The sequence below is a fragment of the Falco peregrinus genome, chromosome 5 (genome assembly GCF_023634155.1).
Source record: "Falco peregrinus isolate bFalPer1 chromosome 5, bFalPer1.pri, whole genome shotgun sequence".
NCBI lineage: Eukaryota > Metazoa > Chordata > Aves > Falconiformes > Falconidae > Falco > Falco peregrinus.
The window spans coordinates 71,450,414-71,468,873 of record NC_073725.1 but is presented as its reverse complement, the minus strand read 5'-3'; the positions used below and the strand labels follow the sequence as shown (position 1 = coordinate 71,468,873).

Genomic DNA, 18,460 nt, shown 5'->3' with positions numbered 1-18,460 from the left:
TTTAGTATGAATCCATCAAGTTCAAATTTTACTTTTACAAATTTTCCTCTTTCATAATTTCTACCAAAAATTTGTTTTAAACCAAATTATCCAAAATCACTACATCTGAAATTACGGCTGAGCAATAGTTTGGGTGCTCTGGAGGATGACAGTGCCCAAACCTCTTTCTGTTGTTTTAAGAAAGCAATTTGAACACAAACATCCATTTCTTCCAGGAAAAAAAGCTGCCAGCCAGAATAAAGTCAAATACTGTCAGGTATTTCCTATAAGGACAGGAGAAAAACTAAGAGGCTCCCCTTAAGTTAATTTAGGAATTATTTAAATACTACTAAAGCAGCGTTCTCTCAGTGGCAGGATGCTTAAACAACATTAGAAAGATCTATAAAACTGAAAAGGATAGGAAATCACATCCGTGTCCATCAAACACTTCTTTATCATGTCTGTCAGACTGTGCTCCTCCAAAAATTCCTCAACTACATGGTTTCTCGGTCTGCCTTGCGTATTGTTGAGCCTTTTCCTTTCCAAAAGCAACAGAGTTGTGCTAATGGCCTTGAAAATAATACCTAACCTTTTGGCCAAGCCCAGCCACATGACTTGGTCTTGCCACAGAAGACACAGATGACATGAGGCCATTGTTCATTATGTGAACTTCATAAAATCTCTTTCTCAAAGATGACATTAAAATCTTTGTGGGAGGCCTGATACTATGGAGAGATGCTCAAAAGTATCCTAAGTCATAAAAGGAATTATAATAAATAATAAAGAGTAACAGGGTAACAGTTCCTGAGTCAACTGGCACAGAGGAGTGAGGCAGCTTCTCAAATAATGCATTTTCCCACCACCACTTTACTTACGAAAATCTCCTCTGCTACTTCAACAAGCCAGAGCCCTTAAGCATTAAAATCTCTCCCTGCTGCCTCTTCTTTGGAAAATAAACAAGAAGCAGATTATATATCAAGACAATACAAAACCTACCTATAAATTAGTTCACTAATTCATGAAAGCACAAAAATATTTTCAAGTTATGGGAAGAATGCCTAAGAAAAGCAACAACTGTCCAATACAGAAAAACTAAAAAAGAAAGACTGAAGAGCAAACATGGCAAAGTTTAACTATGTACCAATTTTACTGCTTGTTTGACTATTTATTAGTAAAAGCAGGAAGATAACAAAACAATGAAATTAAGTGAAGGGAATAAATATGTACTTAACACAGTCATAGCAAGGTTTGGCAAAAGAGAAACTAACAAGCTTGCCATCCATCTCCTAAGGGATCTTTCCTGTTTCATTTAGTGCATTCTTGTGGCAGTAGCCTTCAGAAATGAGAAGTTTGACTTATTTAGGCTCAACATAGATACTTGTGTCATCCATTTTGGTTTTTCAGGCAATTAAAAAAAAAAAACAAAACAGCAGATTTCCCAGAGGTATAGTTACACACAGGATGCATAAAAAACCCACTACATTCTCTTGTTGATGAGGTTTACGAGTTAGTTAAGTGCTGGCATTTTTAGGTCTATTATGAAATAGCTTTCTATAAATACATGTTTCTGTTGCTTTCTGGATAAAAAGGTAAAATGATATAAGCTATCTTACAACAAACTTCTGGTACAGACATACCTATTATCAATTTAACATCAAATGGTAGCAAACAAAAACCAATGCCTCCCAAGTTACATGTTTTTCTTCTGCCATACAAAAAATAATTCTTATGGATGCAGAGCCAAAATATTAATAAAACAGCTGCAGGTCCCTTAGTTTAAAATACTTTGAATATATTGTATCAATTAACATAGTATTCTGTGTTTCAAGATCTGCATACACAGAAAACAAACAAGGAAGTAATTGTACAAGACAAGCTCAAGTACTCGAAGAGGCGGTTATTCCACATTTATGTAATACTAAGCCTAAGTCTCTCCGCTACCGTATTTTCGCTTTATTATGTTTTTCATTCTTGGGAGTACTATATAATACTGAGGATGTGTACACAAGGCACCACATAGTCCCTCTTTGTGTAAACAGAAGCATCTTGGTTATAGACAATGTTCCATGTCTTTCCGGAACACGGGATACCATGACTTGGACCTGTCCCCAGGTATTTGATATATATATATAGCCTAGTAACATATATCCCTGTTTTTTCTGCTTTAAAGCCAGGGTATTCAGATAGTTGTTGTTGTTTGCTTTAAAGCCAGAATTTTCAGATAGTTCTTGTCTTATTTAATATTGCTTATACTATTACAGCTGAATTAATCGATAACTGTAGCTAAACTGATTTAAAAAAATGCTTAAAGAATCAAATAACTAACATAATAATTTCAGTGTTCCTACTATTTACTGCAAATACTGGAAAACAAATCTTCATTATTAGAAGATACCAGCGTGAGAAAAAAAGAAACATCAAAAAAAAAGGTCCTGCCTTCTGCCCAATAAAAATGAGCCTACATATGGATTCAGACCTAATTCCTCCTGATGCTTACTGTAACAGTGGAAACACTTTTTTTCTAAGTTGCCATGCCAACATCAACAATGAGAAAAGATACTGGAAAGATTCCCAACATGTAGATCTTATTTTTCTTTCATTTTTCAGCCTTGTGAATTAAACTTTCAGGGATACAAAGTGAAACTTCAATTCTGTACTATTTTTGCATAAAAAACCCTGTTCTTGATAATGATCCCTTTTTGTCTGATAATAATACAACCCTCAAAAATATTTAATTAATACTTCTATTATACACTAGCTGTGGTTTTAAAACTATTAAAAAATCTAAACAACTCCATTCTATATGCCTCAACAGACCATTCCAGCTGGTGTTTTGAAGTCAGACTTACAAGTTACCATGACAGATAAAGCTGATCAGGACAGATTTCACAACAAACACTGTAGCACTACATAATGTGGTTTGGGAAGAGCAGGTGAAGAGAGTCAATTAATGTTATTTGAAGAAATCAAACAAACATTATTCCCACAGAAAAAAACCTAAGCAATGCAGAGAAAAGAAGAACAATCGCTTTTGCACTCACCATTCTTCCGTTCATTGAGAGGAGGTAAGTACTGACTGGGCTGCAATGAGAGCTCCTTAAACTCATGTGCAACTGCTTCGCTATGAGGACTAGGAGCAAGCCGTGTTAGTGATCCGGAGTCATCCTCAGCATCTGCCGTCCCCAAGTGATCCATTTTGTTAAACTGTCTGGAGACAGGGAAAGCAAGCAGTCTCTTAATCCCACTATAGCTGATAACACTAATAAAGAAAAAAAAAAAATCATGGAGACACATTACTTGGTTTTTTGTTTGGTTTTTGGTTCTGTCAGTTCCTTTGCACACAAAATTCAACTTTAAAATTATGTACGTTATCTACTAATTTCCCACAGATATTAAGTGTTTGCAAAAATATAGTTAAGCAATGTATTTACAAGCAATTAAACAGTTGTTTGGTTTTGAGAAGCAGGACAGTTTCTCCAGTCTCTTTGGCAGAAAAATTACACAGTCTTAAATGCCCCTATGAATGCCTGGAGGTTCCTGTGCCCTACCCTTCTAGCAATGGACACAGCCCATTCATCAGCAAAACTTTTATTATTTTTTTTCAGTAGCTGATACTAGAGAATGCTGAATTAATGTATGGTAACATATAAATGACTTTTAATATTTTGAAGCACTGCACAACTTTCACATGGATCAAAAATCAACTGATATTAATACAGGACTTCATACCACCCCAGAATTGTATTATTAGAACTAGTTAATCTTCAGTTGCTCCAGCAAGGAAGGCTTTTTGTCATGAATTTTTTCAAATTAATTTTATTGCATACTAGCTACTTATTGTAAAATAGTTTACAGAGTGGAATAGAAGTCTCAATTTATTATTTCTTTCCTTTCCATCATTAATGTGGTACTTCATCTACAGTGAGGAGAGACAGAAGCATGAATTACTGGTACAGGCTTTTTATAGCTCACAGAACTCTATCAAGTCATTAAAATTTCAATAAATCATTATGGGTTTAATTGAAAAGTCCATCCCTGGATTCTTGGAAAATTGAACAATAGGAAATATTAACAATTAATTAAGAACCCTAAAAATGAAGAAATGTCTTATTATTACATTGTTTGTTTATTTGTAGTTATTTTTCTTAAGAAACACTACTGCTTGCCCATACTCAGACTTTAAATTCAAACTTCAGAGATGCTGAATACAAATACCACACATGTTGGGGTGTGTATTGAAAGGTTTTTAAAATGTAACATGTGTTTCAGTGACCATATGCAAAATATTTCAATTAAAAAACATCAAGATGACAAAAAATGCTCATGACCACCAACGAATGGCCTATACTACAAAAAGCAGTAAAGAACCATGTTACTGAAAGTGCCAATTTAAAAATAAGAAATATAAGCAAGTACTGCTTGATAATAAACCTCAGTAGAACAATTATGATGGTAAAGTACATATTCTTATTATCCAGTTACCAACTGGTGCTTTCATATTAAATGAAGACACAGTAACTTAGTGTTATGCAAGGGTTTTTTTCTTTGTTCTTAGCTTTTAGAAGCATAATTTACCCAGCTCTCATTCGATTTCCTGACATTACACTCTCCTCAAACTCCCACTCATACATACAAATTAAGTACATTATTAACCAAGCAAGTCTCTTCAGAGAAGAATTTAAGTGAAAATTTAGCTGCTTATCTGCTCATATTCACAGCATTTTATGTACCATTTATTAGCTATGAGTTACATCTTGGAGTCAATTTTCAAAGAGATTAAACCACATTAGCTGTATTCAGGCCATTAAATTAGTACGAAATTAATATAAATACCTTCTTGTACTAAAGGTTTAACACTTATTATGTTGCATGTTAGCTTTGACTAACACTTTTCCCATGACAGACAACTAGATATCTTGCTTTAAATTACACCAGTTTCACTTTTTTCACTTCTACAACACACTGCTACATCAGTTTCATGTCCATTTCTTTTTTTTCTTTTCGGGAATGTACATAAACATGGTTTTATTGCCCAGATTCAACTAGGAACAAGGCACACAAGAATTATATGCAAGATATTAAATGATACTGCTTGCAGCATTGCACTGGAACTCACAACAAGTTGACTTTTCACACAAAACATGCTGAATCTGTGGTTTGAACCTGACAAAATCGGGTTAGAAGGCAACTTTCTGGAAGCCATCTAGTCCGTCCCCCAATCCTGAGTAGGTCTACCAGCTGCTCAGGAAGTTGTCTGGTCAGGTTCTGAAAATCTCCAAAGCTGGTGATTCCAGCAACTCTGGGCAACCTCATTGTGAATGCCTTGCCCACCCCCTTCAAACAGAATTTCCTCTACTGCAAGCTGTGAGTGTTGCCTCTCGCTGTTTTGCTCTAACACAGATGATACTGATAGTGACTCTGAGATCCCAGTTTTTACTAGGGTTTCATACAGTACATGAACTTGATCACCAGAAAACCTCTAAAACCACTTTCTTCGATGCAGAACTCCAACACTAATTTGAAAGTTTCCAATTCTCAGTAAAGTCTCAGGTATTGCAAATTCCTTGTCTTAAAACTTTTTGGATAAACAATTTTAACCACTGAAAAGAAAGCAGTTCATAAAAAAAAAAATTTGCAGCAAGCCTAAGCATCTACTATTTATCAGTTCACCAACCTTTACCATTACAGAATTTCACAGGCACAGGACTCTAGGAAGCAAAACCAAAACATGTTGTAGCATCCACACTGAAATACCACAACTGATGCCTTTTTTGGTTTCCTCAAGCAGTTGTCTATACCAATTGACAGAGCAGGATGAGGTCACTACACACATGCAGAAGGACCTCCAATTTTTCGCTGCAAGGGTGATGCAAGCCCCTTCACCTACAGGCTGTTAAAAATCCAGGTATTTACTTAAATGATCCTTTTAACACTAGAACAACCCTGTCGCTATATCACCTTTGAAGGAAAGACACTCTAGAATTCCCAGAAAGTCTAAATTCCTCAGTCATATCTCAAATCACATTTTGCTCTCATGTCTTTTCATTTGTAGTGATGAACTGTTACCATATCAGACTATGGAAATATTTTTTAAGCTTAGAGCAATGAATTCTCTTGATGTTCCTGAAAAAAACCCCAAACCAAAACCAAAAACAAACATACACGAAAACACACACACCTCTACCAACATGTATAAGTTTTTCTTGCGGGGAAGGAGGGGTGGGGCGTGGGGGGAGAAGTCTGTGACCTACATCATCAAGACAGCTCCTTAATGAATCAATGAACAGAACACATAAGCCATATTATAAAGATGACAAATTGAAGACTTACAATAAGGAAACAAAAAATTACTTTGATTCTTCTCTCTTGTTCCACTAGAATCTAAAAATGGAATTCAGCTGTTCAACTTTCTAAAGACAATTTCTAAACTTTGCATCCACGTAATTACTAGTTTTAGGCATAAGGTTTTCCTTATTAATTAATAAAGTAATTCTGAAACTTAAATAATTTTCATCAATACCTTTCAAAACAAACAAGAAACAAGAAAAAGAAAAGACATCACTATGTAAACAACATCTTTTTACACTGTTTTATGTATGAGAATAAACCACTATTTTTTTAGCACGCTGATTTTAACTGCTAGAGAAGGTGCACACAATTGCTTTATCATCAGCTGGAGGTTACAGCCAGCAGCATTTACTTCACATGAAACTAGACTCAAGATATGCAGAACATCTCCCATTTATCTTCAGTTTTCAAAAGCCATATTTCGTTCTGACATTTCTAATGGAACTGATCGCTTGGACATGAGCAATTCAAACACATAAAACAGCAGGAGAAAACATTAGTTCACCCTGATTAAAGTCAAACCCTGTACAATAAATACTTTGCCCAGTCATTACATGCAGAAGTGAGAAACTTAACCTGATTTAGAATTTAATGTACCATGATACTATCATACTTTATATTAAAGACAATACATTTGCCTCCCTTTTCTTGTTTATTTGAAGCTTCCTCCATCTTGAAGAATTATTTCATATTCTTTATCTGCATTTACAGATGGCAATCATTATTTATTAACCCCGACTTTAAGCAGGCCTATACACAAAAATGTATTAATAACATAACTGAAATGCAACAGTAAAAACATAGAGGAAAAATCAATTTACAAAAAGGAACTGTACTACTAAAGTCTCAATATTTTAGCCTGCATAATCCAAGAAAGTTCCATTGTATACAAGGCTAATCTGACAGACAGAAATCACTTGTCATTTCAGGGGTTTCCACTCCCTTCCTTGAAACTAAGACATCTAAAGGTTTAAGTTCCATGAATCATCATTACATTTGATCCAAAAAACATTTCCACTTATAAAGTGTTGGAAAGTATAATACCATCTTATTTGTAGCAACTAAAACAAAACTACTCTACTCTTTCAATAGTCCCAAAGGATTTCAGTTTGGTTCTTTTTTGTTTGTTTGTTTGGTTGGTTTTTTTTAAACACTGAAGTCAGCAAAATATTTAAGAGTAGTAAAGAGAAAACTAGAACAAAATTTTCCTATTTAACCTTCAGAATAGATGATCAAAACAGAATATGCACCAGCACTGCAAGTAAAGCTTTGGTTCACATTTACTTGACAACTGCATAGGAACGGTGTTCCAGCACTGGCAAAAGAGAACTCCTGTACCATGTATGAGCCTTATGTAAGTGTTCTCACAGATTGTAGGTGGTTGCTATCTTTCTTAACTGCTGAAGACAAACGCTTCTTTTATTTTTAAACATTTTATCTTCAAAAAGCGAAGTATATTTCCTTAGAAAAATCTTAGGAGGGGGGGAAATACATACTTCCCTGCCACCTGAGACACTAGAACTGCTATTTTATTTGGCCAAAACTGTGAAATCCAGACGACACTTGGGTAGTAAATCTGCTGTTACTTTACAAGTCTGCTGGCAAAACCAGTTCAAGAATCACAGTGCATTCAAACTCTGGCCAAGTCAAATGGCTAACCTTAACATCACTCACGCATTCACACACACACCTAGGTCACCATACACCATACAGTTATCAAATTAATAGTCACACCAGATTAAATATTAGCAATACCAGGCTCCAGTAGAGAATTTATTACAGAATCGTGGTGTGAACGTCAACAGCCAAATCACCTAGGTTTAAGTTTCTCCATGTATAAAACTCAGTAAGATTTTAAGTGATATATATAGCTAGCAGTTTGTAATACACCAGAATCTTTAGTGGGAAGAATACTAGAATTGCAAATGTTGGGTTTGGTTTTGTTGGGTGTTTTTTTTTTGTTTTCTTCAGTGTCAGGAAACACTAAAAAAGACACTTGAAAAGCTTAAGCACCTCATCCAGCATGTTAGCTTAACAGTTGCCAATGAAGGTCACTTGCACAAAGCTCTTGGATCTCCTCGTCAACGCCTAGAAAGACTTGAAAAATCTGTACAGTGAGGACTATGATCTCTAATAACAGAGTGGTAATAAGCATTTAGGCAACTGTTACAGTCTCAAATATTACTTCAATCTGAACAGTGAGCATTGATGACTTGCATCTGAGATAACGTGCTAAGTCCCAATGTCAGACTAACTTGGCAATCCCTCCCTCCATCTCATAACAGAAGGGCAAGAACTATGCTTTCAGAATGCAGGCTGGCCCTATAAAGTGCGTAGATACACCTACAGCAAATTTCTTTTCTAATCCTCAAATTGGCTGAGTCCCAGTGGTCAGACCCTTGGAATGCTCATTATCTCCTTTTTTTCCGCAGGATCAATACAAGTAGGAGTCAGACATAAAGATTCAAAATACACAGGAACATTTAGCTCACTGAACAATAGGGTAATTGTAAGCTAAAAGAGTCACTTCCCAGAGACAAGAACTGGGGATGAAATACCTGCTTCAAAGACAGGAAAAGATGCAGTGTTTTTAAATGATGACTCCTCTTGGCATGCAGCCGATCAGCAAGGGGTAAGAAGAAAATTAAGAAACAAATGGTAAGGTTGGCTGCAGGAAATCCATTTCAAGTCAGTTTCTGTAGCAATACCAAATCCAGGTGTGTGCTACAAAAACAGTAATGCTCCACAGTCCAGTACCTAACGGTTTCTCTGTGCCCTCGAAAATGCAGCACGTTCTGTTTGGTAGACAGTAGCACATATTGTATATGCCCAATTTCGTTTCAGCTGTTCTTGCATCCTATTAAACATCTGAGATCTTATTAAATTCCTACATGAAAAGCTACTGGGGTTCCCTTTATAATTGTTCTGAATACCTTTTTCTGCATGTCCATACACCATTTTCCCCAGAACTCTAAAGTTTGTACTCCAACTTGTATTCAATTACAAAACTGAAAGAGAGATAAATAATAATAATAATAGCAGCAGCAGCAGCTTTGGAAATGCTTACAGAATATTTAAAAGTCGCTTACAACTATTCCTCCAAATCACTAATCTGGCTTTTACATGAAGTCTCATACATTGGTGTTTGTAAAATAGTAAAGATGTGAAAACCAAAAAAATAACCTTTTGCATTTGGTACTGCAATTTTAACAATAAATTGTTCCAGAAAAGTTCTTTTGTTTGTTTGGGGTTTTTTTTTTTCATTTTCTTAGTAGGTTTCAAATCCACTTACTGAAATAGCATCTAGAACCCGTAAAGATGAGTATGTGACCGAGCACAAAAAGGACACAGACTTGGAAAGTACTTGCTATTAATAAACATCCAGATTATCAGTAAATTAACCGAATATGTTCATCCAATTCATTTTTGACATTCATAATTTCACTGGTTGTAGAAAATGTCTCAAATTACGTTTGCCTCTGTTGCAAGAACAATGCTTATTCTGTTGAGATTCAGGCCCCTCATTTCATGTATTCCACAGCGGATTAAAAGACCAAAAGACAATTTTCCTGAAAAAGTCTTGAAAGTGTTCAACCATTTTAGTATTCTACTACATCACACAGTATAATCCTGTTCCTTTTCCCAAAGAGACGCAGTGTCAACACCGCTGACAGCTCCATGTTTCTTGCAACTTGTGCAGTTGGTTTCTTACATAGCCTCTCTCACTAAAAGTATTTTGGATACAGTATATGAACTTTGAAACTAAAACTGACATCAAATTATTAGATTGAAGGAGAAATCATACAGTTACAATACAGTGTTGATATATTAATTAATGAAGATAATTTCTGTGGTAAAAAACACAGCAATCATGATTTAAATCATATATAGCTATTTTTACAAAGGTAATTAGACAAAGCAGAAAAAGATGAGAAACATCAACGGCTGACTAACTATGAGTAATCACCTTGGATTATGCATTACCAAAATCTTACTGTTAGCTTCTTTTAAAAAACAGTGTACATAAGTATACGATAGAACTGCAGTCCTGTCATGCTTCTCACCATATCAGCAATTGGAATGACATGCTTCTTAAAGGCACATAGAGTCAAGGCTGGACTGATGTGTATTTCAGATAAATTTCCTCTTTTATTCAATAAAATTACTGAGATGAAATTTTTTGTAACTGTCTACTCCTCATTAAATTAATACCACTGAGCAGACACTAGAAGACTTCCAGAAACTCATTTAACACTTTTGCATATTTTGATTCTTACATAGCCTCTCTCATTAAAAGTATTTTGGATACAGTATAAGAACTTTGAAAGTAAAACTGACATCAAATTACTATATTGAAAGAGAAATCATACAGTTACACCAAGATTCTCTTTACTAATTCTTAAAAGGAGATCTTAATCTTAAGTCTTTGGACTGATTAAAGTCTGAAAAGAAAGCTACACTAGCAAATACACACATAAACTAACAAAAGTAAAGAAAATTCTTATATCTGCATAGCGGCAGAGGATGAGTCAACAGATGATACATTACTTCCTGTACCATCTCCAGGGGAAAAATTAAAAAAAAAAAAAAAAAAAAAAAAAGGCACCTCATTTGTAACGGGAGATGTGGCCTGCTAAGTGCAAATTAATTATCAGGCAGAGAGTGTGGGTCTGTGATGAACAAAAGTTGCCTCCCACAGCTCCCTTAAGAGCGCCAGAAAGCTAAACCTTACCCTGGTCGCTGTGCAGGGCCATACAGATGATTTACCTACTGTTTTTTCACGTTACTGCCTCCTCAAAACTAACATATTCCAATAACATTTGGTAAAATCTATTGAGCTTCATATTACCCATCAGTGAAAAGGATATAACTCATAGGAATATTGTAAAGCTTAGTGTTTAAATACTTGCATGGTCTCATAAAAATGTTTTAAGTAAATATATTACAATTATCTTCTGTGTTCACACTTTGTAGGCTTTAAAATGCTAATTAATAATAGACTTTATCCAAGATGCTAGACTTCTTACAAATATTTTAAAGTTAAGCAAGCCAAGTTTCAATACGCATACTATTCAAGTCACTAAAATGAAATCAATCCCTTATGATGGAATTAATGTTTAAATTGTCTACCGACTATATAAAATTTCTCACATCTACTACCTTCCTTTAAGAAACAGATACTTTCATCACTTTGCAGCATACAGAAACAATCTGATGGAGCAAAGGAAAAAGCAGTCTAGGATTAACTTCCTTTTAAAGATAATACACTGTCAACAACCTTCTTTAAAGACGAGTGTGAACTGCTTTGCTATTCTATCATGTGAAAGAGAGACATGGTCACCTAGGTAGCTGTGCAAGGTATTTATAAACAAGCATTGAAGCTAGCATCTATTAATCCCTCCAGATAACACGGAACACGTCTTTCAATATACCTTTTACCGACACTATACTTTGTAAGTAGAAACTATGTTACACTTTAATTACAGTACAGTACTGTTTGTAGCAGAAAGTTCATAAAGACTTGAGTCATGTTGAAAATTCTGAATCACAGTAAGACGACATGTTATTTCATCTACAACTAGTAAGTCTGTCCTTCCTAAAAGCTGCTACCTGAGCACTCAGTAGCACAAGAATTATGGCAACAATACTTGAAAGTGTAATAGATAAGCATTGTCCTACAACTTGGCAGAAGTGAAGGACTTCTAGATACAGTCTTCAACAATTTTTTACTTTTAATCACCTCATGAGCAGACATAATTTGATTTAATCTCATCTTTTCTTAGTCAACAATGCTCATATTGAGGCAACACTAAGTCATTCAGTGGGATTAACTTGATTATTAGATCTATTACAGTGCATATTCTCACTACTTCCATTAAAATAAAGAGCTTCATAAAAATACTTTAAACTAGAAAGGTAAAACATGAAGTCATATCTTTTTTAGATGCTACACACATGCTTATGCTATGCATGGAAATATGCCATTTGCAAATCCTCAGAAAAATCTAAACATGACATTCCTATTTTTTCAGTCTATGAAGATGATGTTGATTGTCAAAATTTTCTATTTGCTTTAGTACTATACTAAAATTTAAAATGCCTGTATTAACACTGGCAGCAAATAAATTTAGACTCATCTTGGAAAACAACACACAGTCAGTTTTATAATATGTAAATTTAGCAGGACAAAGTAACAAAACAAAAAAAACCCCACCAACTAATAACCAAAAAAAAAAAAAAAAAAACCAAAAAACCAACCATGTGCATTGTTGTTTACAAACAAATTATGCTTCTAGTTTCTCATCCTTGTGGATATCTACAAATGTAAATAAGATCTCTTTTTTTCAATAAAAGATAAGTGACATATCACTTCAGAAGCAATTTAATTCCAATTTAAAAAAATTCAAAAGTTCTTAATACCAGTTTTATTAAGAAGTGATTAGGAGCAGTGTTCAAATAATTGCAAGATCAACTCAGACTTACCTGGCAAAAAGCAAGTTCAGTTGTTCTGCTGTATGACAGAACTTTGTGGAAGGAACTGGTAAGCTAACATGTGGTCCATGATTTTCGGTGGCCAGCAAATACAAACAGTGCAGCCAGCAGAATCTATTTATGTAATTGCAGTTGACAACATACAACAAAAATTAAATCAAAACACAAGTGTTCATTTTGCTATTATTATAAAGTGCTTCATAGCTCAAGTCTGGAGTAAGGGTCAAATTTATACTAACACATCATACATTTACTAAACGTTTTAGTGCCCTTAAAATGGGCATTTATTTTAAAAAAGAGAAAATATACAGACCTTTTCACAAGAGGTGTGCTCTGACAGTTCAGAAAATAATTAATTAGTTATTTGTATCAATAAAGTGGATCATAATCTTTTAACAATTCCTTTAGGTGTTCAGAGTCCTTTGATAGCCAAAATGCTGATCAATCTTAAAAAAGAATGTTGGTAGAGCATCTAAGGCATTTCAGAAAAGGTTAAATTACTCCATGATTTCATTTGTTTGCGTAGCTACTTCAAGATGTTCCCATTTGTGACTAAGCTGCAGGTGCTATTCTGTTTATTTTAGTCCCTGTAAACCAAGCCCTTGAATTGAACAAAGCAAGGAAAGCATTAGGATTCAAGTCAAAGAGGAAGGAACTGCAGTACTGTTTCCAGTTGAACATGCTACTTTCTACTTTCCTTAGTAAGCATGACCAAGCATTACACAACCATTTCTAGAAATGATTTCTTGAAAAAGACATACTTTGCTTCTTTTTATTTCTATACTGTTATGGATATTACAAAAATGTTATTGTTACAATATGTACCAAAGACCCGATATTTGACTTAAAAAAAAAATACAATCAACTTCTGTAGGACAGCATTTAACTTATAATTCACACTCAGCAATAAAATTAACACTAGACACTAATTCAAAATAATGTAGCATAATTAGGGATTACTAGCAACTTCAATTAGGAGGTCTTGCAAATATCAAAATGATTATGTCTGAACCGGAACTCAGTGCACACGTACAGATGACACTCACTTAAGCAGTCCCTGCTCAATACCTTCAGACAACTCAGAACACCTCCCTTTCACAAACCTTTTGCCGCATATTGACTTGTACCAACAAAGCTACTTTCAGATATTAACAATGCAAACAATAACTTGAATTAGCTCCCATGGAAACCAGTCAACTTGTTGCTCTTAACTTCTGGAACTAAAACTTGTAAAATGTAATCCACTAATGGACAAACCAAAAAAATTAGGTGACAGATTAAATAAAAAGATGAAGATCAACTTTCTGTACATATTAAGCAGCAGCTGTTTACCACGTGTTCTTTATTTGATTCACATAAGTTCTTAGCGTTCATCTACAATATTCTCTTTTCTGTTCTTTTCTTATCCATCATAACATAACCACCCTGTAAAAATCATAGTAGAACATTATGATACATATTTAACTGTCCAAAATGACTGGTTTGACTTTGCAAGTTACTAGAAAATTTTAATGTTCTCTATTCTGTTGATCTTTAAGGTCACTTCCAACCCAAACCATCATATGATTCTATGATTTCCTTTAACTAGAAAGGAAACAGAGGCCTAGGACCAAATAATTAACATGTCTGGTTTACAAGTTCACGGGACCATCTCTTCTTTTCAACAACTCAGTTTGCACTGGATGATGTGACATGTTTTGTATAGTGACAAAAGTACAATTAAAGGCTAATGAAAGGTGGTGATGGAAGTTTTAAGATTTTTTTTTATAGTGCTACTGTCCTGCTTAGACAGAACCATTGGGTAAGCTACAACTGTAAGATCCTGGAAGGCTCTCCTAGTGCTCCCAAAGACAACTCACAGCTAGCTACGTACATTAAATACATGTATTCATCACAAGCATGTTGTGTGTGCATGAATGCTCATCTTTCCCAACTAAACAGAGGCTGTGACACAAAATTTTGGCAGTCCCATAATATCACTTTATGCTACTGCCAACTCTTCTACTCAATACACATAAGTTATTCTCCACTGTACTTGTCATTATCCTAGAGTCAGAGTAAGGACAATATACTTCTTATTTCTTATACCCAAAGCTGCTACTAGAACTGAGCAAATACATTTATTTGCTTGGCTTAGAAGTATTACTTCCTATTACAAACTTTTAAAAGCACTGAAAAGGGAAAGAGCACGGTTGTTTCATTACTTATATACCAGCTATCATTTAGATTCACGGCTTCAGGTGCACAACTTCTTCCCTCCTGAATCTTCAACTGATGCTTTCTCCAAGTTACACCTACTGATACAGCAGGGTTCAAAGAACACTTATTACACCTTACCTGGAAGCAAACGGAACAGCATCCCATAACATTTGGTTACAGTGAACCACTGCTCAACTGCTCATATCCCACACTGTATTGTGACCTAAGTTTTTATACAACAGTGACCAAAGGTCTGAATGTGAACGCAATCACATCAGTTGTAACAGATTTACAAATTGCAGTATCTTCCCAACAATTAAAGCGGTGAGTTTTATAGATACAATAAGGATGCACACTAAAAGAATGCTAATTCCATGCATTTAAGTACAGGCTTTCAATTAGAAAAAAAACCACAAATCACAACCCCCCAACCCCCAGCCTCCTAAACACCAGAAATTAAGCATAAAGATATACTATAAACATAATATTATGACTTTAACAGAAAAATAAATACATTTTGTTAAAGCCAAAATAACACTTTACTAAACAAAAGCTAAATTTTTACTACTTGATAAATCAAGCACATTTCCTCTAACATGGCAAATAATACAGTCTGTGAACAGGTAAGGCCACAGAAAGGAATATCACCTATTGTTTCTTTAGAAATACAGAACCAAGATTACAAGTGATCAAACTTAATGCCCAGATCAACACCCATATTCTAAAATAACCTGAAACAGCACGTTATTAATATGGTGCCTGAAAACTCTTAGGTTCTAAACAGTTTAATGCTGTAATCCACAGTCCGTGCCCTCAATGCTTTAAGAAACAATTTCTCACGATCTCCAAAGCTAAAATGAACTTGAACTCCATTTTCCATACTGAAATTAGCTAGACTAATGCGGTAGAAACTCTGGGTCATGAGAGTTTATGTTGCCTAAGGCAACTTTCAAAGAAGTCTTATCTGTTAAACTATTGTGTCTTTCAATATTTCATTCCCTACAAAGCTGCTTGCTTAAAAATAAATAAGAGATAGATGATAACCATAAAATTGTTTACAGTAGATTTCTGCACAAATTGCTACACTTAACAGCTGTAACACTTCTAAACTCTATTCCTTGGGATTGTTTTGTAGTGCAACTTGTAGTGAAGAAAAGCCATTAAACTTTCCCCATACAAAACAATTATCATTCTCATCTCCCTCAGTTTATAAAGGAGACAGAACAGTCTTCTGTTTATGCAGAAATGGCAGTAACCAAGAATAAGCTGATCAAGAAACATAACACCCTTCAGAACTACTTAAAATCTCAAAAGCCACTCAACAGCAAGCTAATAAACAGGAAAAAAGGCCTCCTGTATTGAAAGATATGTATTTCACTTGCATAGACTTAAAAAATAAAAAGCTTGACTGCAACGAATTATTTTCTTCAGTCAGTTAAGACTAATAGTTTCCAAAGATCATCTTTAAGGAAAACATAACGTAGAAATTTAGAAAATAAGAAGAATCAATTTAACTCTGATAGATGAGTGTAACAGAACCCAAGAGTGTTTGTACCTATTCTTCCCCTGCCCTGCAATTTAAAGAACAAGGTATTTCTGAATTAAAAAACATTAAACACCATTACTGAAGTCTGCTATTCTAATACAGAAAGCTTCTAAGCAACACTGCCTTATTATAACAAAACTTGAACAACTCTCACTAAAGGTTATTCCTTAATACAACATAGATCATCTGTCACCACTAGAGTATCTACTTCAAATGTTTACAAAAATTGAACTATAGTTATTGACTAATTTGGCCCAATGGCATACTGACTAAACATAGGGTACTTCTGCTAGAACCACCAAGTCCACTTGCAATCGTACTGGCTGACAATATTACCAGTCTCTCGGATGGTTTTCACCACCCAATTTCTAGTTATGATGGTCCTGTCCACACTGCTGGGTCAGCTGTTGGCATGGGTGCTCCTTCTCCACAGAGAGCTCTATCAGCTTCAAGATTCTGAACAGTTACCTTGGCTGATTTGGCTAATCTGAATTGAAATGGTTTCAGGAGAACAAACCTAAGCGGGCAAAAATCTTTGGTAGGGTTGGAATGAGAGGTTCCACCAAAAGAAAACTTGTATTACCTTAATCATGTTTCAGTAAGTTATGTGGCTGAATAGTTCTCTCCCCTCAGCGGAAAATACACTTCAAGTGTGAAGTAAACATAAACTTCAGTGAGCCAAAAAGAATCTTTAAAACACAGGCTGAAGTATTTTTGATACATTATCCTAATATCCTTCTGTGTAATGCTAATGAAAAACCTCTTACTGAACATTTCTTTTCATGAACACATCAAAACTAGATTAACAGTCAATTTACAAACTCACGAACCTAAAAATACCTCAAGCCATGGATTTTCCCCTATATAATAATTTTAATTTTCTTTGTATACTAGACATTTTTGGTCTTCAGAAAACATACTTAAGTACTCCTTCTAATATGTAAGACACTTCCATCATTTAACAACCACCAAATGTAATTTCTTAGGGTAAGCATGTTTCAAAACACTTTGGTTAAATCCATTTACTAACACTAAAGCATACAATATATTTAATCATAAAGAAATCAGTAAAAAAGGCTGAAAAATCTAAGCAATACCACTCTTTACTCAAAGGTACATTTTTTGAACAGCATTAATAGCATTTTTGCAAAACTGCTGGAAAGCTATGATAATCTGATGAAAACAAGACATTCATTAAATATTACCTGGTCAGTTATAATTACTACAGCCCTAGCTTGTCTTTTTACCTTGGCTTATTTTCATGGGATCACAGAGTGGTTTGGGTTCAAAGGGACCTTAGAGATCATCCAGTTTCAACCTCCCTGCCATGGGCAGAGGGACACCTCCCACTACAGCAGGTTGCTGGCAAGCCCCATCCAGCCTGGCCTTGGACACTGCCAGGGACGGGGCACCCACAGCTGCTCTGGGCAGCCTGTTCTAGATCACAGTTCATTCCTTCCCCAGATCATTCCAGTACCTGCTTTCCTTCTTGATTCTTCTTCCTGAATTCACTGTTTTTTTCTCTCCTCCATGTATCACTAAATCACTTCTCATACCAGCTCCCACTTCACCTGTCAAAAATGCTCTGTATATCAACTTTTCTTTTCTTGACCATATTCCTCAACTAGCCAGCATAATGCTTGGCTTAGGCTATCAAAAGCCTACATACAGATGCCAAGAACCCACAGGCTGATCAAAGAGATGCTACTGAATTCTACCTTTCAGACTACCTTCTGGCCCTATTACTATCACTGCCCCAAATATCTGTGAAACAGTAGATTTAGAACCGTGCTTATATTCAAGAGCCTCCCATCAACTCTCGATCTTGTTCAGTCTGCAGAAAAGGAAACTAACTTTTAGAGTTTTATCCATCCTCCATTTCAGATTTCTACTTTC

The 18,460-nt window shown here is 35.1% G+C and overlaps 1 protein-coding gene across 6 annotated transcripts in view; it reads right to left on the bottom strand.

Moving 5' to 3' along the window:
- The window catches only part of MRTFB (myocardin related transcription factor B), an 85,355-nt gene that overhangs the window by 58,762 nt on the left and 8,133 nt on the right, over positions 1-18,460 (bottom strand). For 5 of the 6 annotated variants that reach the window (XR_008747578.1, XM_055806692.1, XM_055806695.1 and 2 more), the window contains exon 3: positions 3,021-3,187. Coding sequence is in view for 5 of the 6 variants with exons in the window: in XM_055806692.1 (XP_055662667.1) it covers positions 3,021-3,174 (154 nt within the window). In the remaining variant the exon portion in view is untranslated. Of the gene's footprint in view, positions 1-3,020; positions 3,207-18,460 lie in introns of those variants that run through there. The other variant, XM_055806693.1, reaches the window with a different exon arrangement.